We start from the raw sequence: 24,680 nt of genomic DNA on the forward strand, positions 1-24,680 counted from the left end.
GGCAGCAGACTGCTTCTTTCTTTCTTTCTTTCTTTCTTTCTTTCTTTCTCTCTTCTCTTCTCTTCTCTTCTCTTCTCTTCTCTTTCTTCCTTCACCGCCCCCATTGTTTATCAACGAAAAGTGAATCGAGTGCGCCTTCAGAAGCCAGAAGAGGCAAATAGTTTTATTTTCTGTATATCTTTAATAGCATTCTGTATAATTCAAAAATGAGGAGGGGCTGCTCTCTTTATTAAAAATAAAAAAAAAGGAATTAGTAAAAGAATTGGGGGGTGGAAAAGAAAAGAAAGGGAAAGTGGAAACGTGGAGGGGAGCGTGTGGATGAATTTTAATGCAATCAGAAAGCTGTAATAATGGTAATAAAGGAATACATTCAGACGTCAAGCGAGGGAGAAAAGGAGCAGGCCCCAGCAATGCCAGAATTTAAATCAGGCCTGCGCGACGCATTCTCTCCCCCCCCCCCCCACCACCCCTTCAACTTTCTTCAAATGAAGGAAATGGAATTTTTAAGCACGGGCGAAAGAGGGATTAGCAATTGGCAGGTTTTGCAGCCTTTTGTCTTTTGGCGAATCCCATTTAATCACCGCCTTTAATATTAAGGAGGCAGTTGGGGAAAGCTGCGCCGTCTCTGGCATTGGTGGGGCGGCTGCGGGTTGAGAAAGAGAGAGAGAATAGGATGATATACAGAGGGGGAAGTGAGATAACACAGAGACAGAGGCAACTTTAAGGAAGTGTTTCAATTACCTCTGCCGAAGTCTTTAAAAACTGAAGTTTAATTTGATCTGAAATGTTGTCGCAAGTGTGCCGGCTCAACGATGAATGGAGGTGGAATTGGGTCTTCCCCATCTCTCCCCACAGCACCACCGCCCTTATTTCTCTTCCTTCCCTTTTCCTTTTAATCTTTCTTTTCCTTGCATGCGCCGTTCCAGCAGGTCCCAGGAGATCCAAGGCTGGAATGGCACAGTGTATTAATGTCACAGCCTTTTTAGCTTTCAGGATGAGGGTTTCTTTTCTGCCTTCAGCCCCCCCCCCCCTCCCCAAGCCCCTATAGGTCATCTGTAGAAATGAGTTTAGGTGCTGAAACTTATTTCCTTGACACGCCAGCCTTCGCTCGTCTGACCCTGCAGAGGGTGTCAGGAATCTTTGAAGATTTGCTCTGAGCGGGTGTGAAAATCCCACTGTTCGCAGGTTTAGCCTGTATCAAGGATTGCACAAATTGTGTGTGTGTGAGAGAGAGAGAGAGCAAGCACAGAGAATTGACAGATTCGACCATTCCTAGTGTCGCGTCAGTGAATGGAGCAAAAAGAAATGAATAGGAATGCGCTAACCCCAGTGCAAAGTATTCCAAACCTTAGAATCATAGAATTGTAGAGCTGGGAGGGACGGCTAGGATCATCTAGCTAGGATCACCTAATCTGGTCCTCGGCAATGCAGGAATCTTTTGAGGCTCAAACCCACAACCCTGAGATTGAGTCTCATGCTCCAAGAATGCTCCAGCAGAGCTATCCCTGAACGTTGTTGACAACTGTATCCTGTATCAAGGAAGTTGAAGGCATGCTATACTTTTGCCTGGCTCAGGATTCTGCAGATTCTGTAGCATCCAACTCTCAGGGCTTTGTTGTCAGCACAGCCTACCAAGTTCACCATTAAGAGGAGTCATTCTAAGCACCTGGCCAAACTGCTTCCAGGCATCGAGAATCTCTGTGTCTTTGGACCATTTCTGGAGCCATTTTCATGCACTTCTCCACTGAACCCAGGTTAGTTCTGGTTGCATCTTCTCCTTCCTGATGTTTAGCCAGAATCTCCTTCCTTGTCATTTGAATCCATTGGTTCAAGTCCTTCTGTGCCGGCAGGTAGGACCCATACTAATGAATTCAAATTACAAGGGAGGTGTTTCTGACGAAATGCTAGGAAGAACTTTCGGGTGGCAAGAGCTGTTTGAGAGTGGGATGGAGGCGGTGGACTCTCCTTCTCTGGAGGTTTTTTAACAGAGGATGGATGGCCATCTGTCAAGGATGCTTTAGTTGTGATTCCTGCATTGCAGGGGGTTGGACTGGATGACCTTTGGGTTCCCTTCCAACGCTACAGTTCTGTTGTTCGATGGTTCAATGAGTCTAATCTTTGTTCACCAAGCCAGTCATGTGAACGGTTTGACATGCAGTCAGCTTGTTCTATGAAAAATCTGGAAGAAACGTTCAAACCAAGACCTGTTGACGGGTAACTGGCACAGACTGAGTCAACACACATCACCAAACTGTTTTGAGAACAGGCCACTCCTTGGAACCACACTATCTTGTGCTTGACTGAGAGACGTGACTGGGCAAATCACCAGAGCAGAAACTGCGCTCCGTTCGAGCCCTTTCACTCGGGTCATCTCTGGCACCAGTCTCTCAAATTAAGGATAACCGAAGGTGGCTGAGAAACGGCTCCAGTAAATCACTCGCTTTGAACTAGTTTCACATCCCTCCAGTGAGAACTTGGATGGTGATAAAGAAGCCTGTGATTTAAGGGGAAAGGGTGGAAATGCATTTCTTCGCCGGTCTTGGGCTGCATCGATCCTGCCGTTGAGTAAGTCAGAATGTCTGGGGTATGCCATAGGGCAGAGTGCAAGAGGTCAGCAGAATGGAATTCCAGGCCCTTCAGAGAGAGAGAGAGAGAGAGAGAGAGAGAGAGAGAGAGAGAGAGAGAGAGAGAGCCTTATGAGGAATGGCTAAGGGAGCTGGGCATGTTTAGCCTGGAGAAGAGGAGGTTAAGGGGTGATATGATAGCTATGTTCGAATATATAAAAGGATGTCACATAGAGGAGGGAGAAAGGTTGTTTTCTGCTGCTCCAGAGAAGTGGACACGGAGCAATGGATCCAAACTACAAGAAAGAAGATTCCACCTAAACATTAGGAAGAACTTCCTGACAGTAAGAGCTGTTCGACAGTGGAATTTGCTGCCAAGGAGTGTGGTGGAGTCTCCTTCTTCGGAGGTCTTTAAGCAGAGGCTTGGCAGGGGGTTGGACTCGATGGCCCTTGTGGTCTCTTCCAACTCTATGATTCTATGATTCTTCTATGAGAGAGAGAGAGAGAGAGAGAGAGAGAGAGAGAGAGAGAGACCCACCTTTAGAGACAGGAAGTTGGATGCTACAGACTAGAATCAGCCAAATGCCCCTGAATTTACCAGTTGCTGGAAATTGCAGATGGCGATAACACTGTTGCATTCAGGGCCGATTTGTGTTGTTCCCATGGACAGTCATGGAGGAGAAGTCTTTAAGCCATGATAGCTATGCTCTGCCTCTTTGGTAAACAATAAACACACAAGACGTAACCGGCTGTACGTTTGAAAAAATGATATTTACTATTCATTGTACTGAATTGTAGATTTCAACAGAAGTAGCTCATAAAGTTCAACGAAAAAAGTAGAAGACCCGGTGGATCAGTTCATTCTCTAATCAGTTTATGCATAAGGTCCATACATGTGAAAATGTCTATTCCACCTGTCTGTTCATAGAGTCCAACAATCCACACGAAAGGTTGTTGCAGTTCCACAGAATCCTTTCACAGAGTCTTAGACAAGGATTTCCAGAATATTAGCCTTGTTTCGCCGTCCTGGGCTTCATCAGTAGTACAAACTCATATATGATATCATAGGTCAGTGGATCTTATAGCATAGTAGTAGCTGCTGCTATGCTATAAGAGCTACTTCTGTTGAAATCTACAATTCAATACAATGAATAGCATATACTATTTATTCAAGCGTATAGCCGGTTACGTCTTGTGTGTTTATTGAATGTTTCACGTAACCAGAGGTTTGTTGTTGTTCTGCCTCTTTGGTAGGCAGCAGTGATACTTCTGAACATCAGCTTCTGGGAACCACAGGACGCATACCCTCCAAGGAAATACAGAGGGAGAGGCTACGTCCACACATTTACATTATAAAGCACGTGGCTTTCCCCACAAAATTCTAGCAACTGTCGTTGGCGAAGGGTGCTGGGAATGGTAGCTCTGTAAGAGGTCAACCATAGTTCCCAGCAGTGCCATTTTTCTAGAAAAAAGCTGCCAGAACGCCTCCCTTGTTCTCTTAGAATGGCAATGGCCTCCAGGATTCTTTGTGGGGGAAGCAATTTGCTTTAAATATATGTTTTAAATGTTTGGTGTAGCTGCGACCCAAGTATGGTGTGTCATAATCCAGGGGTGCGGGGCCTGTCACACTCCAGATGTTATTGGACTCCAACTCCCATCAGCCCCAGTCAGCAAGGCCAGTGGAGAGGGATGATGGTCATTGTAGTCCAGCCACGCCGCAAGGACTACAGGTTCCCCGGCCCTGTTGTTAGGCATTTGAGCTATGCATGGATAAATGTGGAGTAGCTGACCTCACCTTCCTTCCTCATTCACAGTCACTAAGCTTCCTTCCTTCCCCAGTTGTTACTTGGCTTGTCTGGAAAGATTCTGTTTTTCTCATTATCCCTACACTTGGAGTTTGTACACATGCCTCCGTACAGGCAAAGCTCGCATCCATTTATATGATAATGCAATGAGGGGCAAGCCTGATTCTGCTGCCAGTGCTTTCTTTGGCCCCACAATTCCTGTGACCTTCTTGTCACCGGTCCAGCCGGACATCTCCATCTCCTTCCTCTCCGTGCCTAGTTAATTGGTGATTCGCACCTCCTGTTTAGCCTGTACCTCTTGCTTTTCATGTGTGCGCTGCCTTGTTCTCCCAGCCCGTCTGACACCTCTGCCTCGCAACTCCTCATAAAAACAGAACATTTAAATACAAATAGAACAAGGAATAATTTAACCTCAGTTTGCACCAGGGGAGGTGCCGGGACTTCCTATAAACACCAGGAGCTCGGTTTTGAAAATGCTGCATATTTAAATCTGACGAGGTCACAGGATAGGTGGGTGGCAGCCGCCAGCCCTACTGAAAAGCAAGCAGAGAGTAGGCAGGGAGAAGATCTGAGGGGCACCGCCAAGGATTGGGACCCTTGACAGCCAGAGGACTGATTCAGGAAAGCTCTCAAAGGCAAGGTGTTTCTGAGAATTTGGCATGCTTTGCACCATGGCATGGCATTCAAAGGGACAAGGAACCTTATTCAGCCTGACAGATGCGCTGCCGCCTGGGTTCTAGTAAGGCTACATACATACCATAATTTAAAGCACATTACTTCTTCCAAATGGGATGTGGGTGGCGCTGTGGGTTAAACCACAGAGCCTAGGGCTTGCCAATCAGAAGGTTGGCGGTTCGAATCCCCACGATGGGGTGAGCTCCTGTTGCTCGGTCCCTGCTCCTGCCAACCTAGCAGTTCGAAAGCACACCAAAAAGTGCAAGTAGATAAATAGAAGCAGCTTTGTCATGCTGGCCACATGACCCGGAAAGCTGTCTGCAGACAAATGCTGGCTCCCTCGGCCAGTAAAGAGAAATGAGCGCTGCAACCCCAGAGTCGTCTGCAACTGGACTTGACGGTCAGGGGTCCCTTTACCTTACTTCTTCCAAATCATCCTCAGAGGTGGATTTAGGGCAGCGATTGTAGTGCAGGAGGAAACTGGGTGCACAGCTAAGGAGCACACCTTCTCAAAGTCCAGTAAGCACATGTCCGGCTGGGGGAAGGAGGCGTGAGGGCTCTGACAGGGTCCTAGCCTTGACACACATATGCCAGCTTTGCCTCCAACTTTCCCTGCGCCTCCCTCAACCTTCCCACATGGAGCAGGGAGTTCTGAAGGGGACGTGGAGGCGCAGTCAGCCTTCAACTCTATATGGTCAAAGTTCCTGGTTCTGAAGAGGCTCCTATGCACAATCAGCCAAATATCCTTGCAAGCCCCCATCCTGTGTTCATTGGCAGGAGCTGGAGCAAGCCAAGCCATCCTGGGGCAGACCAGCACATGTGTCTTCATGTTCCCAATACGCATTACTCCTTGAATGCTCGAACAGGGCTAGAGAGGGTTAACACATGCATATTTCTTCACTTATTCGTTTTGTAAAAAAGAAAGAAAGCCTGGAGAATTTGTTTACTTATTGACAAGTATTTATTTAAATCAGTTACATCTGTTCTGTAGATGTCTCCAGAGAGAGGGGAGGGGGGTTTGCCGCTCATGAACATTTACATAGCATTTAATGAACTATAAATGAAGCATTTATGCATCGTGTAGAAAGAGCTCTCTTAAATGCAGCAATAGTCTATCTTAAAAAATATATATTCTTTTTTTAAAAAAAATGCCTATAGTGAGATTGCAAAACTTGGAACTGGTTCAGACTATATAAAACCGGAATATTCAAATTATCTGTTCTTGGTGGCCTCTCTGTTTCCTGTCCTTTTACCCAGACTGTCATTCAGAGCCAGAGCTGCATTTTGCCAGGCCGCTGGACACTTTACTTCTGATCAGACATGGTAATAAAGTTGGCGCCACTTCGCACTGAGAGCTTTTAGCTGTGGGGAAGATGGAGCTGGCTGCAGCATTGAGCACAAGCCTCAAATACTGATGTAGCATGAACTCATGGAACACCTCTGCAGTGATGTCTGTGCTGCAGACGTTAGTCTGATCCAGCATTGCATTTTCACAGGGAACCCGTAGGCTTCGTAAAACTGCAGGGATGGATCTTGAAAACTCAAGTAATGAACCTTCATCCCTACACCAATCTATGGTCCTCGCCTCCAGGCTGTCAGTAATTTGATGGATGGATTCGTGCACATACTGGAAACTGTGGTTTGTGCAATTGAAGTGGATGAATGCAATGTCACCTTAGTGCACTAAATCCACTTATTTGTGGTTAAGAAAGTGATCAGGAAATGCACCAAACAGATGAGTAATGGCAATTCTTTAAAAGGTGCAAACAAATCAGGATGCTTATTATTGTATAACCTCCCCACAAACAAACCAGGGAGGATGCTCAGTAAAGGCTTTGTCTAACCTGCACATAAATTTCATGCAAGTGAATCAGGATGCTCAAAAGTTTAGCTCTCAATTGAGTCCCTTATGCTAGAGAGGATGTCAGCAATTAGGTTCATACTTCCTTATGTGGTGGGAATGCAAACCTGTAAAAAGATTTTGGGAAATCACCTTTGAAGAAGTTTCTTCCGTTAAGGACAGGTGATACAACCTGATCCCAGGCTAGCTTTATTAAATCTTTTTATAGATGGACATAAAAATATTGTTTAAGGACCTACTAATCTTTTTTTCCCTGTCTTCAGCTAGAAATATAACAACACAATCTCAGGAAACAGCTGCTAACTGAACTCTTAGAGGCGTGCAATATTAGCCCTTCTGGAGAAAGTAAAGAGGCATCTTAGAGCACTCAGGAAAACAAAGGCCAAAAGCGATGTTGAAACTGTATAACACATCGTTTTTATTCAGTACACCAGAAAGGACAATGTCGACCCCTCATCTCCAGCTCCCCATAGCTCACTCCCGGACAACCTGTTAAGATAGAGAGTAGGAGACAGCTCACAGATGTAATCAGTTCTAAACTATTTACAAACTTACTTGGTGCTTGACTGAACCATTTGCATTGTGTGTGCATGGAATGTTCCTTGGAGTGTGGGTGTGGGTGTTTCTGGATCATTATACGTATTTTTAGAAACTGCAAAATCAGGAAATGCAAATAAATAAATATTGTTTCAAAGGTTGGGCGCCTGTCCTCCTCTCTGCTGAGTGGCAGAAAGAGCGCAGAGTCTGTGGTCCTCTGGAGAATTGAAACATGGCAGAGACTGGCATAGTTTTAAGAAATATGGTTTATTCGCCTATTTACACCTTCTGTCTGCACGGAGGGAGTCCAGCATGGTCGTTTCAAGAGGGGTTTGTCCCCCACTGCAATGCAGCCAGTATTCTGCCTGGCCTCAGATGTCTTTTGAAAATGGTCTTCCTTACAAGTGAAATTCTAGACAATATATTTGCCACACCTTGAATACATTTGGAGGAGCTGTTAGGAGGAATCAGGTAAAACAGCATCCTAGGCCACTACAAGTCTGTTCCACTAACCAACAGCTGCCCATCCTGCCATATAAGAGATCCACTTGGGCACTAGTTGGTCATTTCCAAATCTGCCCTTGATTCCTTTGCCCATCTCAAGGTTTATCTGCTTTCCAATCCCTTCCGAAATATGGTAAGCATCTCTTAATTTTGTTCCAGAAGACAGAAAACTCTTTGTGGGTATGCTCAACAAACAGCAATCAGAAGACGACGTGCGCCGGCTATTCGAGGCATTTGGCAATATCGAGGAGTGCACGATCCTTCGGGGACCAGATGGCAACAGCAAAGGTACTGTATTTTTCGCTCCATAAGATGCACCTGACCATAAGACGCACCTAGTGTTTAGAGGAGGAAAGGGGGAAAGCCCCATTTTTTTGAGGATCAGCTCAAAGTTGTTGAGCTTACTTTGCAAAGGAAAAAAATCCTGTTTTTATGGGCTTCAACTCACAGTTCTGCAGCTTCTTTAGGAAAGGAAAGGGAGCCATTTCTACAGTTTCCAGACTGATAATCTAATCAGCCAGTCACATGTCGCTAGGGAAACAAAGAGCCTCCATCTGCAGAACATTCAACAATGGAGGCCTGGGCAAGGGACCGGAAAGGGAGCCAGCGATCAACCACACATTCGCTCCATAAGACGCACAGACATTTCCCCTTACTTTTTAGGAGGAAAAAAGTGCGTCTTATGGAGCAAAAAATATGGTAAGTGAGGTGGAGGAAGGAGCCGGCCCAAAATTGCACCACCTGAAATGACTCCTGCTCGGGTGAGGAGCCGTCGAACGAGCAAGCCTCTTCATTGTGAGGTGGGCAGGTTCAGTATATGTTGTGGAAGCGCCCTTCCCCACCAGAGCCCACGAGATGGAATGCAAAACTAATAAAAGCTGCAACGTAATGATAAAGGCAAGGAATGCAGCTCACCAGCACAGTGCCTGCTTGGCATGTAGAAGGCCCCAGATTCAGTCCTCACCATCTCTAGGTAGGGCTGAAATAGACACCTCTGCCTGAATCCTTGGAGAGTTCTGAGCTGCATGGAGCAACAGACTCACCTGTGGTCTTCCTTGGGATATTTTTTTTAAATTACTTTTTTATTCAAAATTAAAACAAAACATATTATCCAGAAACATATCATCCTTATTCCCCCCCCCATTTTTCCTCCCTCCCCCCTCAGAACCCACCCCCACCCCCCGACTTCCCTCAGTTCCAGTCTTTCATTTCTCTAAAAATGCTGTTTTCTGCATGTTACACAGTTGAATAAATCCTCAAACTATTTAGCTGATTATTATCAATAAAAAGTTTGTGAATGTTTATTCAAAACCAGCCAAGGAGTCCAGTTCGCTTTGTTGCGTCTTCAGATACTTTGTAAAGGGTTCCCATTCATCTTTAAAGTCACAGTTGTCCTTGTCCCGTAGCTTGTATGTCAGTTTTGCCAGTTCTGCACAGTCCATCAATTTTTCTTGCCATGATTCTTTAGTTGGGGTTTCTTCAGTCTTCCATCCTTGTGCTATTAAAACTCTCACAGCCGTTGTCGTGTACATGAAGACGTTTTTCAGCTTTTTTGGCAGATCTTTCCCTACAATCCCTAATAAAAATGCTTCAGGTTTTTAAAAAAGTGTTAGAAGGAACATTTTCTTCAATTCGTTGTATATCATTTCCCAAAATTTTTTAATTACCTTACAATCCCACCACATATGACAAAATGTCCCCTCCTTTTCTTTACATATATTTGAACTACTTTTGTACATTTCCCCTAACTGCAATTCCTTAGGTTATTTTTGGTACCAGGGAGATAGCTTGGTATTCCCTGCAGCCTTTTAATTCTTAGTGCATTCCAGATTTCTGGCACTTAGTATTTTCTGTTGACTGGTTTTATGTTGACTTGCGCTAACCTTTTGTTAGTGGCATGGATATTATCTTGATACTGGAAATTTCCTCTTTTTTTGAGTTTTATTTATTTATTAACGTTCTTATGTTACATTGGTAAACATTATCATATTACATCACACATCACAAGGCGTATTATAATATAATTTTCAGCATGTATACAAAGTTTATATACCTAAAGAAAAGAAACAAGGACAAAAAACTATTCCATATATGTACCAACACTTTCGACTTCCTGCCTATCCCGTTATATATTCCTTTTTTTACAAATTAATGTACTCTTATTATTGTATATTTCTTTACATTTTATCTAATACATTCCTATATCAATATGTACCCTTGGTCTTATTTCTCGACTCAGTCTCTCTCCAACGTCAATCGAATGCTAGCATAGACAGCGAACCTTTACTGTATTTTTGAACAAGTATCTTATATCTATCCCTGATATTGGAAATTTCCAGGGTGAGTCTCTCCCCGCCCCTTTTTAAAGTTGGGTGCTCCCCACTTTATGCCTTTATTGCACCAAGTGGAATGGAAGGAGGGAGGGAGTGTTTTGATTACTATTCATCGAACAATTCTCCCCACCTGCAATTTATATATTTTCAGGTGGGCATTAAAAAAACAAACAAACCTGCAAATATCGGGTTCAACCAGTGACATTTTGTCATCTGTAGAGTTTGCAAACTAATTTAACATGTAATCTGAAGTTTGTTCCTTTCCCCTAGCCGTTATCTGTCGGCTTTTTCAGTTTGGATAGGGACCCTTTCCTTCTCTCGCCATTAAATATTGATCCTCTGGTATTATATCATCATGTGCAAGAACCTGAAAGATTATTCCAGTCTAACTGAGGGAGTTCATATGTCAGCAGCTGTTTTGAGAGGTGACAGCATTCACAGACATCAATTCTGTCAGGCAGAGGAGAGAAGCCTTGCCAACCATGAAAACATTAGAGAATCCTAAAATCTGCAGAGTTGGAAGGGACCCAAAGGTCATCTAGTCCAACCGCCTGCAGCTAGATAGAAAAGTTGTATTAAGTCAGATCTCTTGAGCTTTCCCCACAAAACCCTGAGAAATAAGATGTAAAAGTGAAAACTACACATCCCAGGCAAAGAACTGAGAAACAGGGACTCAATAACTGTCAATGATGCTCACCAGTGGTTATAGTCTCTGTTTTAGAGCTCTGCCGATAGGAAGGTCAGCGGTTCGAATCCCCACGACGGGGTGAGCTCCCGTTGCTCAGTCCCAGCTCCTGCCAACCTAGCAGTTTGAAAGCACGCCAGTGCAAGTAGATAAATAGGTACCGCTCTGGCGGGAAGGTAAACGGTATTTCTGTGCATTGCTCTGGTTCGCCAGAAGCGGCTTAGTCAGGCTGGCCACATGACCCAGAAAATCTGTCTGTGTACAAACGCCAGCTCCCTCGGCCAATAAAGCGAGATGAGCACCACAACCCCAGAGTCATCTGCGACTGGACTTAACTGTCAGGGGTTCTTTTAAGGCACTTTGAGGCTCACTCCGTGTGAGCGAGTTTCCCTGAATGTAGGAAAGTGTGAAAGCCGCTTTGACAGGTACATCAGCCACCATTGCATGTCACTTGACAGACACCATTGCATGTCAGCTAACCCAACAGCACTGGGTATCGAGCAGAGAGATCCAATATTTGACAAATGCTCACATATTTAGAGAATATCTGAATAACACTCAGTAACAGCATGTGTAAAGGAGACTTTATGGCATCAAATTTGTTTTGATTCAGCTTGCAGCATTACAAACTGTTTCGATTTAAAATGTTCTTCCCCTACTTCTGAGGGACTAGCAAAGGAATCATAAACACTGATTTATTCTTAAATAACGGTGTCCGCATTTTGAAAAATCAACATTCCCTCTTGAACAACGTCAATGTATAGAACAGCGATTGCTGGAAAATAACTTAATGCGGCTCTATAAAAACCCCTCTTACTTTCTGATCCTCTGTCACCATGTTTCTGTCTCTGCAACTATGAGGGCTAGAAAACGACTTTTTGCAAAATGTGAAAGTTGTGACTCATGGGGGTCAAGTAAGACCACACGTTGCCAGATGCTGAACTAAGCTGAAGGACCAAGGGAGTTGCCTGGAAAAAGGATTCAGGTTACACTGAGGTGTGGGTGCTGCTCTTTCCATTGATAGAATCATAGAACTGTAGACTCAGAAGGGATGGCAAGAATCATCTAATCCAACCATTCCATGCGTTCCACCTTCTTATATCCTTTTCCTCTTCTTTTTTCCCTACAGGGTGCGCGTTTGTGAAATATTCCTCACATGCGGAAGCGCAGGCCGCCATCAATGCCTTGCACGGAAGCCAGACAATGCCGGTGAGGACTAGTCTCTTTGTTGGGCAAATAATTTCAGGTCATGGATCCAAAATGCTCGAGTAGTCAGTCCGTTGGAGCTGCCTACTGAAGGCAGTTTTTCGTATACTGCGAAAGTAGCCAAGTCTTCCGGCCCATGAGCGATTGGGCAAGATGTACATTCCTGGGTTGTAACACCAGACTTTCTAGAATCATAGAAACATAGAGTTGTAGAGCTGGAAGGATCATCTTCTCCAACCCCCTGCAATGCAGGAATATGCAGCTGTCCCATACGGGAATCAAACCTGCAACCTTGGCATCATCAGCTAACCAACTGAGATACACACACACCACCACCACCACCTTTTATTCAAAGAACCCAGGGTTGTGTACAACCTTAAGAACATAATTTATGGGGGATAATAGTAAAAGCACAGCAAAATAATAAAGCACAGCATAATAATAAGAGAATTGCAATAGCAGTTCTCCCACATTTGACAGGTCATCATCATCATCATCATCATCATCATCATTTATTATTTATACCCCGCCCATTTGGCTGGGTCTCCCCAGCCACCCTGGGTGGCTTCCAACAAAGTATTAAAATACAGTGGTCTGTTAAACATTAAAAGCTTCCCTAAACAAAGGCGTGAGTAAAGGGTGAGTAAAATCCAGTTAGGTTACCCCTCCATCAAGGCTCACACTGTTGGAAGAGAATTGAGTATAGCATGTGCTTTCAAGACCAAGTTATCACAGACAATGACTCACATCCCAAATGGCGCCATTGGAGGGCATGACCAGATCATATGCCTTAGCCCTGCGGTAGGGTACCACAGTGTGAGCAGGTGTCTATGGGTACAAGACATTTTTGACAAAGAAGAGTTTGGATTTGATATCCCACTTTATCACTACCCTAAGGAGTCTCAAAGCGGCTAACATTCTCCTTTCCCTTCCTCCCCCACAACAAACACTCTGTGAGGTGAGTGAGGCTGAGAGACTTCAGAGAAGTGTGACTGGCCCAAGATCACCCAGCAGCTGCATGTGGAGGAGCGGGGAAGTGAACCCGGTTCACCAGATTACGAGTCTACCGCTCTTAACCACTACACCACACTGGCAATGAGAAGTCCCAATATGTTCCAAATACAACAAGCGAAACCTTATACACGCCAACACTGTTTGCCATGGTTTCAAGTATGGGGGGCAGTCCAGCTCTCTTAGCTATTCACATTAGATTTCACTTAACACAATAGGATCTTACAAGGGTAGATTGTGGGTTATGGATCAAGGTGATCCAGTCTTCTAATAAACCTGGTATTTCAGAGGCGGTTAAAGCTGCCAGGTCATAAACAGAAACTAAGAGGCTTAGACGTTGCAAATGCTGCCACTCTGCCAAAGCGGGCAGGCTGAACTGATTCCCCCTGCCCCCCCCCCAAAGAGGGGGAAAACATTGTCATCTGGACTTGCCAACTGGTTTAGCGAAGACAGCAGCTCTGTCACCCATTGATTTCACAGAACCACCTTGCCCCCAATTTTCATGCAGAGGGTAACACCACAAGCGAGTAAATAGGAGCAAGTTCCATAGTTCTATGTGCTGGATCCAATCCAGTTCTGTTGGACCTTCATTCTGTAAAAGAGAGAAGAGCCAGTGTGGTGTAGTGGTTAAGAGCGGTGGACTCGTAATCTGGTGAACCGTGTTCGATTCCCCGCTCCTCCACATGCAGCTGCTGGGTAACCTTGGGCCAGTCACACTTCTCTGAAGTCTCTCAGCCCCACTCACCTCACAGAGTGTTTGTTGTGGGGGAGGAAGGGAAAGGAGAATGTTAGCTGCTTTGAGACTCCTGAAGGGGAGTGAAAGGCAGGATATCAAATCCAAACTCTTCTTCTTCTTCTTCCTCTTCCAATTCAGTTCAGCCAATTTCAGCCTTGCTCTCCCCATCCTCATGTTCTGCCAACGGGGGCATGCATCATCATTCCTGTCAGGTCTCGAGCCATTTGCTCCTGAGGCAAGCTCCTGCTCCTCCACAGCTGTCAGGATTATTGCTGCACTGTGGCTCCCTGTTCACACAGCATATGCTACCTAATGGTTTCCAAAAAGGCAACTTTCTTTGATGAAAGTTTCATTTCTCTTTCCTCCTCCCCTGGAAGCCAGGCTGCCTTGCACCCGCCATGTTTCCTGTAGTCCCCCTGTAGGTCAATAATGTCAGAATCATCGTTGAGTTCCATCAAAGGACCCGTCCCCAAGAGGCAATGGGTATCCAAAAGTCAAAGGTTCAACCCCTGGCAACTCAAGGAGCAGAGCTGGGTGGGAAAGATCTTGTGCTGCCAGTGGAAGTTCTCTGTTGTTGTTTTCATAATTTTTCAATGAGTTTTCAAACAATTTAACCAACTGAAGTCAATTCCAATACAGTATTCCCTTAAGATTTTGACTTCCCACCCTAACTTCCATGATATTTCTATTCAAATCGCACATCTACTGCCATAAATGTAATATTTCACTAAAACATATGCCCTAAATCACATTTCTTTATCATTCTCATTCCTTTGCTTCTATTTCAAGTTCTGCCTGCGATTTCATTTCATATTTTCTCAGATAATCCAAAAAGGGGTCTCCGTTCTTCTGCAAGCATTTCTTCTTTTCGCTCTCTTACTTTTGCTATCAGTTTTGCCACCTCCACATAGTCCAATAATATCCAAGCCCACTCCTTTCGTTGGAACTTCTTCTTTCCATTTCAGTGCGTACAGAATTCTGACTGTGGTAATAATAAACAGTTTGACCAACTTTGGGGGAACCTCTGTCCCTATTAAATATGCTTCAGCAGATAGTTCTGGACTATAGATGGACATAAGAAGATCCCTGATAGATCAAGCCAATGGGAACCCGCTGAGTTCAGCATCCTGTTTTCATGGTGGCCACCCAGGTTCCCATGGCAATCCATCAAGCAAGACTTGAGTTCATGAGCACTCTCCCCAGTTGCGATTCCCCTGCAGCTGGTATTCAGAGATACTTCACCATGAGGTGGGGGATAATCCTTGCAGTAAATGACATAGCTCAGTCGGTAGAGCATGAGAATCTCATTCTCAAGTTCATGGATTCGAGTCCCGCATTGGCCCAAAAGATTCCTGCATTTCAGGGGGGTGGATTAAATGACCTTAGTGGATTCTTCCAACTCTACAATCCTATGATTCTATGAAGAAAACATGTGTGTTGGGGAGAAGGCTCAGGATAGGCTAATCTCCCTGGAATTTTTCAGTGTACAAGATTATTATCGGCATACTCCTCTGCCCCCACTAATGCTCTTCCAGCATGATCCTGGCAAGGTGTAGGGTAATGTGCATGAACCACCCTTGGTTTTACACACACGCATGTACATGCCACAGGATTCATCCCTAAGTAATGAACAAGGAAAGGACCATTAGTCAATTGTTTTTGAAGAAGGAGATATGTGGGTTAAGCCTTGGCTTAACTACATTTCTTGCTTTTGTGCTTTCCCTGGTTCCTTCATGACTACTCCCTCCTGTTGCCCAGCAGATTAAAAAAGGTTTCTGGCTCAGAGGGTGATGTTTCTGGGGGAGAAATTCAACTTTGTTTGCATTTTAATGAGAAACAACCTAACATGCAAACTGAGAATACCTACACCTTTTTAGAACGTGGCCCTTTTTTGGGGGGGGTTATTGGGTTATCGTTTTTAGTTTGATTTTATATGTTGTGGTCTTGGGTGTAAACCGCTCTGAGACCTCCGTGTATAGGGCGGTGTATAAACTGAATTAGTAATAATAATAATAATAATAATAATAATAATAATAATAATAATAATAATAATACCTACAAAACGCAAAGCGAAACACAGCCACCCTTCCAAATTCACACTTCTCTGAATTTTTTGATGCAGCTCTCCAGCAAGGTAATAGGTACAAAAATACATAGCTTGGGGGGGAAGTGTCTAAAATGCACGTATAAGTGAAAATAGCATGCATATGCACCTTATATTAAGGGGATTTGATTGCTGAACTATGCATGGTAGCCAAAAACGGCATGCAAAACTGTTTATATCAGGAGGCTGCAAAAATGTGGAGACTGGAAAAATGAGAAAGAGACAGAAATTGGCCACAGAAGTGATATTTGGCTCGCAGACACAAGTATCCAAAGATAGAAGCACCACTCTGGGAGAGTTCTTGCCAGCCTGTAACTCTCCAGAACTTTTGGACTACAACTCCCATCATCCCCTGCCAGCGCTGGCTGGGCATGATGGGAGTTGTAGTCAAAGAACCTCTGGAGAGCACCAGGATAGCTCTCCAGGATCTGGCTATAGGAAAGCAGCCTATGCGATCTCGATTAAGTTGTATCCTGCAAAAGGGGTTAGCAGGGAGAGCGCCACGCATTGTATACGCACCGTGGAGCCAAACCGCTAAGTTGGCAGAAAAAACTGCCTGACAAGGAGGATCACAATGGTCCTTGGCAGTGTCAGGGCCACGGGTGTCGTAGATCAGCACTGATATATTTTTTAACAATTATTTTGATATAAACCGCTCCAAACCCGAGAGGCACCATGTAAATGGGAAGCAGTGGGGCTTGTAATTAGATTTGTGTACACTTTCATAAATTGCTGGGAAGCATCAAAGGCTGTGGCACACTTTATATATCCTTCTTCTGTTAATTGAACAGTTGATGTGTGGATGGGAAAAAGTGTTGGCTTTGCGGAGTACTATTTACAGACCCGCTGACAGCTGCGCCGCGAAAATTAACAGGAACAGAGCAGCCTCAGCTCCTCACCAGAAGGGACTGGTTTCAGATGGAATGGTTGCACTCCTGGGGAGGGAGGGGGGCTGCTGCTGTCGCCTCACTCTAAGAACTTAAGAAGTGTCTTGCTGGATCAGGCCAAAGACCTATCCTGCTCCATCTTCCAGGAGCCAGCACTTTAGCTATCTGATGATGGCTATAATCTCCTCTCAGGCTAAACATACCCAGCTCCTTCAACCATTCCTCATCAGGCTTGCTTTCCAGACCCAGAAGAAATCCTTCCTTTTCTCTGCCCTGAGTCTTCCAACATTCGGCTTCATTGGGCATCCATGAGTTCTAGAGTTCAGAGAGACAGAGGAAAAAACTTTCTGTGTCCACTTTCTCAGTGTCATGCAAAATTATATGCACATCTGTCATGTTCCCTGTTCCTCGGCTCCTCTCTAAATAAAAAAGTCCCAAACTATGCAACTTTTCCTAATGCCAGAGTCACTCCATCGCCTTGATCATTTCAGCGGCCCTTTTCTGAACTTTTCCAGCTCTACCATGTGAGCGTGAGGTGACCAGAACAGTCTCCCCCCCCCCCAGTTCCCCTTTGAAAGCTGCCTAGCCTGTGGCCATCACCACCTCCTGCGACAGCAAATTCCACAAGTCAACAGGGCATCCTGCAAAAACAAGTTTTCCTCTTCTTCTTTCTTCCACTTTCTGGACTCAGAATAAGACATTCCAATCGGTGGCCCTTCTTTCTCATAGCCTCCACTAATATCTCCTTGCATTCCCCGCTGGCCAGACAGCTAGTTAGCACCTCACATCACAATAATGCCTCCTGTGAGCGCATGGCGGTGTGTATGCATGTCCGTGAGTAGTTTTGCTAATCCGCAGGACAACTTCCTCTCCCCTCACCCCACTCCCCGCTCCGCACGCCCTCCCTATTGTTCCATAAATGAACTAATAAATCAGATGTTCCTAAGCCCCGGAATAGAAAGCTAGTCAGCCCGGCCTCTTGACAGGGGGTATGAATCATCGCGGCTCTGAAGATGGCCTTTTGGGGCATAAAGACCTCATCCGATCTACTTTCCTTCTCTAGTCACATCTCGGAAACAGTTCAGGCATCTGGCAGGGCAGCTAAGAGGCCCAGGGGGACTTCACAGGCATCTTTTCTCTCTCTCTCTCCCTCTCTCTTTCCTTCTGCGCCTCCCTCTCTCTCTCTGTTCCCCTTCAAAGTCTTCTGCCATTGCAGAATCCATTACGCCCAAATGGGATAAGTGGGAGATAGCCAATGGCAGGTCTCCCAGCCTCACGGAAGACAAAAGGAGCTAATTGGTGCTCTAACGGCCTTTTATTGGTCTGTGGGGAGAAAGGGAGCCTAATCAGCAATACCTGGCGAGGAGGAAAGGGCTAGGAAGGCACAGGGAATGAGAAGATGCCATGCATGCCGGCCTCTGGGTGATACTGCTCAGATTTAGACCCAGGATGGCCCTACCGTTAAGTGGAGTGAGACAGCTGCCTCAGGTAGCACATGCCGGGAGGCAGGGAGTGGCAGAGGTTGTGCGAGAGACACGACCAGCCCCAAAGTGACCTGGCGACCGTAGGTGTGGCAGAGGAGGAGGCTCCAACACCAGCTTTGAAGAAATAGTCAACTGCCTCTCTGGCTGGCTTCTGTGAAATGGAACCAGGGGTGGGAGGGATCTTGTCCTTAACCTCAGCAGCAGGTGTCCTGGCCGTCTTGTACAATGTGCTGCCATCAACAGTCACAAGAGGCAGTTGCCCAGGTGTGATGCGGCTGTGATCACTTATAATCACCAGCAGTTTTATGTACATTTATTTGCAAAAAAAATCACATCCAGAGCACGGCTTCTCGACTGCTCACATTGACAATAGTTAGTCAGTCTGAATCTTCGCCCCACCCATAGAAGGAAGGACACCAAACTCCCGCCCTTCCTCTCTTGCCCTTCCATTGCCCTCTGATCTTATCCAGTCTCCTAGAACGGGGACTAAGAGGCTGGCCTCTGGCCTCCCCACTTCCACTCGGCACAGTCTCAGACCTCTGCTTATTTGCTGATTGCCTAGCAACACTCTGGCTGCCTTCCAACTCTTCCTCTTCTTGAGAGCTAACAGAGTCTTCCCCGGGATCGAATTGCCCTTTCTCGACTCTGTCAAGCCAGCTCTCATCTGCAGAGTTGGTCCCTTGTTCACTGAGTTCAATTTCTGTGTCTGACTCCTCCCCTGCACTCTGGGGGCCACATTCCTGACAGGCTGCACCTGTAATTACACAATTGGACATCCCTGCTGGGAAATCCACAGCACCTGGCTCCATCCCTGGGCAAAGGCGGCAGTACCTCCTGGCATCTTCTGTCCTGGGTTCTTCTGTTAGTGACTCCTCCATCGACTGATCTCAAAGTCGAGACCACCTGTCCAAAAGGCCTCACATCCCCTCCCCAGTCTGCTAGGCCTGGAGCTTCTTGTAGGACTCCTCAGAGGCCTGTCAGGTTAGCTAAGAAGCCCAAGTGGTGTTGAAAGTCTCCCTTTCCCTCCCTAACCCAGTTCCCATCAGTCCCAGCCAGTATGACCAATGGTCAGGGTGGTGAAAGTTGCAGAGTTGGAAGAGCCACTGGTTCCCCACCCCTGCATTGAGGGAAGGCAGAGGGATAGAAGTAGCTTGGACAGTAAAGGCAAATGATGGTCTAGCTCAGGAATGAGGAAACTTTTGGACTTCCATTTCCATCAGACTTCAGGGGTGCTGACAAGTGTGCACTGTGGGAAGGGGGACTGGAGTCTGACTTGGGAGAGCGGGGCAGTGATTTGTGGGGAACAGGCAGGAGGCAACAGGCAGAGGCAGGGGAAACTTCAAAGCTGGAGGATGGAGCACAGAATGGGTTGGAAGAAGAGGAGGAAGAGGCAGGTCCGGCAAGTGAAGAGCCAGCAGCTTTCCCATCCTCTCCTTTACCACTGTCTCCCAGAACCAGGAGGGGACTGAAGAGGGATGAGCAGAGGAAGCTTTTATGCAGGCATAGTCTCTGGCTGCATGTGTGCAACCTGTTAGGGAAGGTACATAATCTGATGGAGGAGGAGAAGTGATCCCCTGTTGCTGCAACTGCTGCATAGAGTGTGGAGCTGGGAATAGCTGCCTAAACACTAGATCGGTGTGCATAGATATGCAGCGCTGTAAGTGACCATATGGAGTCAACTATCTGCCGTGTGCATTCCTTTGAGCTCCTTGACAGCTGCAGGCAGCACAGCCAGTGATCAGGGATGATGGGAGATGCAGTTGGACATCTGGAGAGCCAAAGGTTCCCCACCTCTCCACTAAGGGAAGTCAAGAGGGGGAAAGGCAGCTAGGGGCAGCAAAGGGAAGTGATGGTCTAGTTCAGGAAAGAGGAACCTGTGGACTTCAACTTCCCTTAGCCCCAGCCGGCATGGCCAGGGATCAGGGATGAAGTGAGATGCATCTGAACATCTGGAAAGCCACAAGTCTGCTGTCTCTGATGTAGACAGCACAGAGATGGACCAATGCTCCGACTCAGTTGAAAGCAGGTTCCCTTTGATACTTGGCAAAACTTTGTTGTGGTGGTGGTTTAGTCGTTTAGTCGTGTCCGACTCTTTGTGACCCCCTGGACCAGAGCACACCAGGCACTCCTGTCCTCCGCTACCTCCCGCAGTTTGGTCAGACTCATGCTGGTAGCTTCGAGAACACTGTCCAACCATCTCGTCCTCTGTTGTCCCCTTCTTCTTGTGCCCTCCATCATGGTCTTTTCCAGGGAGCCGTCTCTTCTCATGAGGTGGCCAAAGTCTTGGAGCCTCAGCTTCAGGATCTGTCCTTCCAGTGAGCGCTCAGGGCTGATTTCCTTCAGAATGGAGAGGTTTGATCTTCTTGCAGTCCATGGGACTCTCAAGAGTCTCCTCCAGAAACTTTATTTTCAGCTAAAATGCACTCGCCTGTTCAATTAAAAACGAGGCAAAATAAATAAAATCTGGGCTGCATTTCTGCAGATGACTATGGGGGGGGGGGCGAGGGTTGAGATCCAACAGCAGAGTCTTGCCCAAAGGCTGATCCAGAAATCCAGCCTTTTATAAGCTGAGATTAGCAGTCCTCGGAGCCAGCTTCTCCCCTGGTTAAAGAGTGCAGAGTGACAAAGACAGAGCGAGGGGCAGGGCACATCCATCCAGAAGCCGGAGCGACACAGCCTGTGGCGAACTCATCCTCCTTGGTTATGGGGCTCTTCGGGGAATATTGAAATAGCGAGAGGCGCTCAGAGGGGCTTCCTGAGTTATAATTTATTTGCAGAGTGCTTGATTTAAGCCTCCTCCCCAGTCTCCATCCCTTACTGGTTGTCACTGTGAGCCACAGTAATTACTTTCTGCCAGAGACGACTGAATTTTTTAACTTGAGGAGAAGTTGAGGCCGATTTTAATTGGGAAAGATCTTCTCTCCCCCCCCCCCACCTCCTTTCCCTTCCTTAGGCCTGCAGAGAAAAGGCTGCTTTGCAGTATTTTCTCCGAATACCCGCCCCATAATTTTTTTTAATGGAAGCCACCAAAATCATTTATCGCCTCCACCAAAGTTTGGAACATACTGCAGGGCGAAAACTGGTTGCCACCAATGCAGCTGCCAACCCAGTTGGCTCATGTTCCTACTAGCAGTGGCAACAACAACAACAACAACAACAACAACAACAACAAAATCTTAGGAAAGTAGGAATATATTTCCTCTCCCTTCAGGAAATTTAGTGGATGGTCTTATTTCCTCCTACATCACCTCTGCAGTTTATTTGCCCACAAATAGGGTGGAAAATTTCAAGAGCTCATTTGCACACAAACGCGGGTGGCGCTGTGGGTTAAACCACAGAGCCTAGGGCTTGCCGATCAGAAGGTTGGTGGTTCGAATCCCCGCAACAGGGTGAGCTCCCATTGCTCGGTCCCTGCTCCTGCCAACCTAGCAGTTCGAAAGCACAAAAAGTGCAAGTAGATAAATAGGTACTGCTCCAGCGGGAAGGTAAACGGCGTTTCTGTGTGCTGCTCTGGTTCGCCAGAAGCGGCTTAGTCCTGCTGGCCACATGACCTGGATGCTGTACACCGGCTCCCTTGGCCAATAAAGCGAGATGAGCGCCGCAACCCCCGAGTTGGCCACGACTGGACCTAATGGTCAGGGGTCCCTTTACTTTTACCTTTACCTGAGCAAGTCAGGGAGAATAAAATGCCCCCCTAGACATGTACAGAGTGTATGAAGTAGTTTTAAACCACCCCATCTTAAACCAGTAGGAAACTGTTGTGAGTCAAACCATTGCCCATCTAGCGTCACCTTGTAAACACTGGCAGCAGCTCTCCACAGAGACACCAGGGGCTTTTGTGGTTGCTGGTAATTGCATTTATAGCCCGCCTTCAAGGAGCTCAAGGTGGTGTACGTTGTTTTTCCTCCTCGTTTAATCCCCACAACACCAGCCCTGAGAGGTAGGTGAGGCTAAGAGGCAGTGGCTGACTGCCAAGGTCACCCAGTGAGTCTCATGGCCAAGTGGGCACTTAACCCTGGTCTTCCAGGTCCTAGTAGAAGTAAAGGGTAAAGGGACCCCTGACCATTAGGTGCAGTTGTGACCGACTCTGGGGTTGCGTGCTCATCTCGCTTTACTGGCCGAGGGAGCCGGCATTTGTCCGCAGACAGCTTCCAGGTCATGTGGCCAGCATGACTAAGCCACTTCTGGCGAACCAGAGCAGCGCACGGAAACGCCGTTTACCTTCCCGCCAGAGCAGTACCTGTTTATCTACTTGCATTTTGACGTGCTTTCGAACTGCTAGGTTGGCCGGAGCTGGGACCAAGCAACGGGAGCTCACCCCGTCGCGGGGATTCGAACCACCAACCTTCTGATCGGCAAGTCCTAGGCTCTGTGTTTTAACCCACAGCGCCACCCACGTCCCATCCTTCCAGGTCCTAGTCCAATGCTATAACCACTGCACGGTGCTCTCTCTCCCATCGAATCTGGGACCTTTGACAGGCAAAGTTCAACGATATATGGAGGGCCACGGGCTTCACAGTATTGAGACAGTAACCTGTAAATTTGGGCTGATTCCAGCACTCTGGAGAGCCAGGGTGGATGACAAACCGAATGGAATTCTGCACCGAGAAATGTGAAATGCTATACCTAGGGAGGAGAACCAGCCAGCTACATTTATGCAAATAACCGTAAGTCAGAGATGCCCGAGGCCCCTGCGAGTTCCTTGACAGGAACCGGAGACAAAAATCTGCCGGACCCACTGGTTTTTTAACCCTTTGGGGCCTATTTATTTTGCAATATACAGCCTCTTAACTTTGCAAAGCAATCGCTCCGGCAAGTGTCGGGTGGGGCCTTTTCGCCGCTATTGTTCACCTAAAGAGAACAAGATTTAACTGCTGTCTCTGTGCAGTTTATGCTTGGCTTGTATTGCATTCAGGCGCAGAGGGAGGGGGGAATGGAAATAGGGCAGAGAGCGGGAGGGGGGGGCAGATTTGTTTTCATGGCTTTTAATGAAATATCAATGGATGGATATTTTATTTTGCTGTGAATATGAAATTTTGCCACTGACCTGTCAAGCTCTCATTTTCAAGAAGAACTTTATTTCACACCTCCAGACAGGCTGGGAAATTAGTTTTTCCCCACCGAGGTCTCTCATTAGGGATTACAAAGTGAAGACGGCGCAGAGCAATTGTGACTCCATTTTTATCCTCCCCTCCTGGTCCCGGGCTTGAGGATGCTGAGGTCGGACGGCGGAGGGGAGCGATCCATTACCAGCCGCTGGGAGACAGCCGAGGGAGCTACATTAACCGGTCCTGCCAGGCGGAGAGCAATCGGGTTTTGATAAGCTCTGCGTTTAACTGGCCTGTTACAAAAGCAGAGGCTGAAAGGGAGACTTCATCCCCATTCAGGGACCTCACTCACTTGGAGTCAATGCAAAAGGCTTGGATTCCATCTCTGTAGACTAGGTTACAGATTTCCGCCCCCCCCCCCCCCAATTTTTAAAATTAATTTTCCAACTTTATAACAAGCAGATAGGAAAAAGAAAAAACCAACCAACAAACAAACATTTATCCTGATTATAATAATTCTACTTTTGTTAACATTGTTAGGAGACTTCCTCAAATCCCCCTGGCTGAGTCTCCATATAAATCATTGTAACAGTTTTCCAAAACTATTTTCCCATAAAATTTATTTGGTCAATTAACATCTTACTTTCTTTTCGTTTTTAACTTTAACATAATATTTTACACATCACATTTTCAAATCCTAGGCATGTTTGGTACTCGCAAGTAATTCTGATTAAATAATAATAATAATAATAATAATAATAATAATAATAATAATTTATTATTTGTACCCCGCCCATCTGGCTGGGTTTCCCCAGCCACTCTGGGCGGCTTCCAACAAAGATGAAAAATACACTAAAATGTCACATATTAAAAACTTCCCTGAACAGGGCTGCCTTCAGATGTCTTCTGAATGTCAGGTAGTTGTTTATCGCTTTGACATCTGGTGGGAGGGCGTTCCACAGGACGGGTGCCACTACCGAGAAGGCCCTCTGCCTGGTTCCCTGTAACTTGGCCTCTCGCAGTGAGGGAACCGCCAGAAGGCCCTTAATATCTTAAGATATTTAGCTAAATAGTCTTTGAATTTCTTCCACTCCTCTTGGTGCTCCTCCTCCCTCTGGTCACGGACATTTCCGGTCAGGTTGGCTAGCTCCGAAAATTCCATCATCTTCATCTGCCATTCCTCCACTGTTGATACTTCTTGTCATTTCCACATTTTGGCCAGCAAAATTCTAGCAGCTGT

At 46.3% G+C, this 24,680-nt stretch overlaps 1 protein-coding gene across 14 annotated transcripts in view; it reads left to right on the top strand.

Moving 5' to 3' along the window:
- Nucleotides 1–24,680, top strand: part of CELF4 (CUGBP Elav-like family member 4) — a 799,988-nt gene that overhangs the window by 695,208 nt on the left and 80,100 nt on the right. For 7 of the 14 annotated variants that reach the window (XR_014502794.1, XM_083402976.1, XM_083402966.1 and 4 more), the window contains exons 4-5: nucleotides 8,106–8,234; nucleotides 12,094–12,173. Coding sequence is in view for 13 of the 14 variants with exons in the window: in XM_083402976.1 (XP_083259102.1) it covers nucleotides 8,106–8,234; nucleotides 12,094–12,173 (209 nt within the window). In the remaining variant the exon portion in view is untranslated. The remainder of the gene's footprint in view (nucleotides 1–8,105; nucleotides 8,235–12,093; nucleotides 12,174–24,680) is intronic. The other 7 variants (XM_083402977.1, XM_083402973.1, XM_083402969.1 and 4 more) reach the window with 1 other exon arrangement.

This window comes from Podarcis tiliguerta (genome assembly GCF_965153285.1).
Source record: "Podarcis tiliguerta genome assembly, chromosome: 11".
Taxonomy (NCBI): domain Eukaryota; kingdom Metazoa; phylum Chordata; class Lepidosauria; order Squamata; family Lacertidae; genus Podarcis; species Podarcis tiliguerta.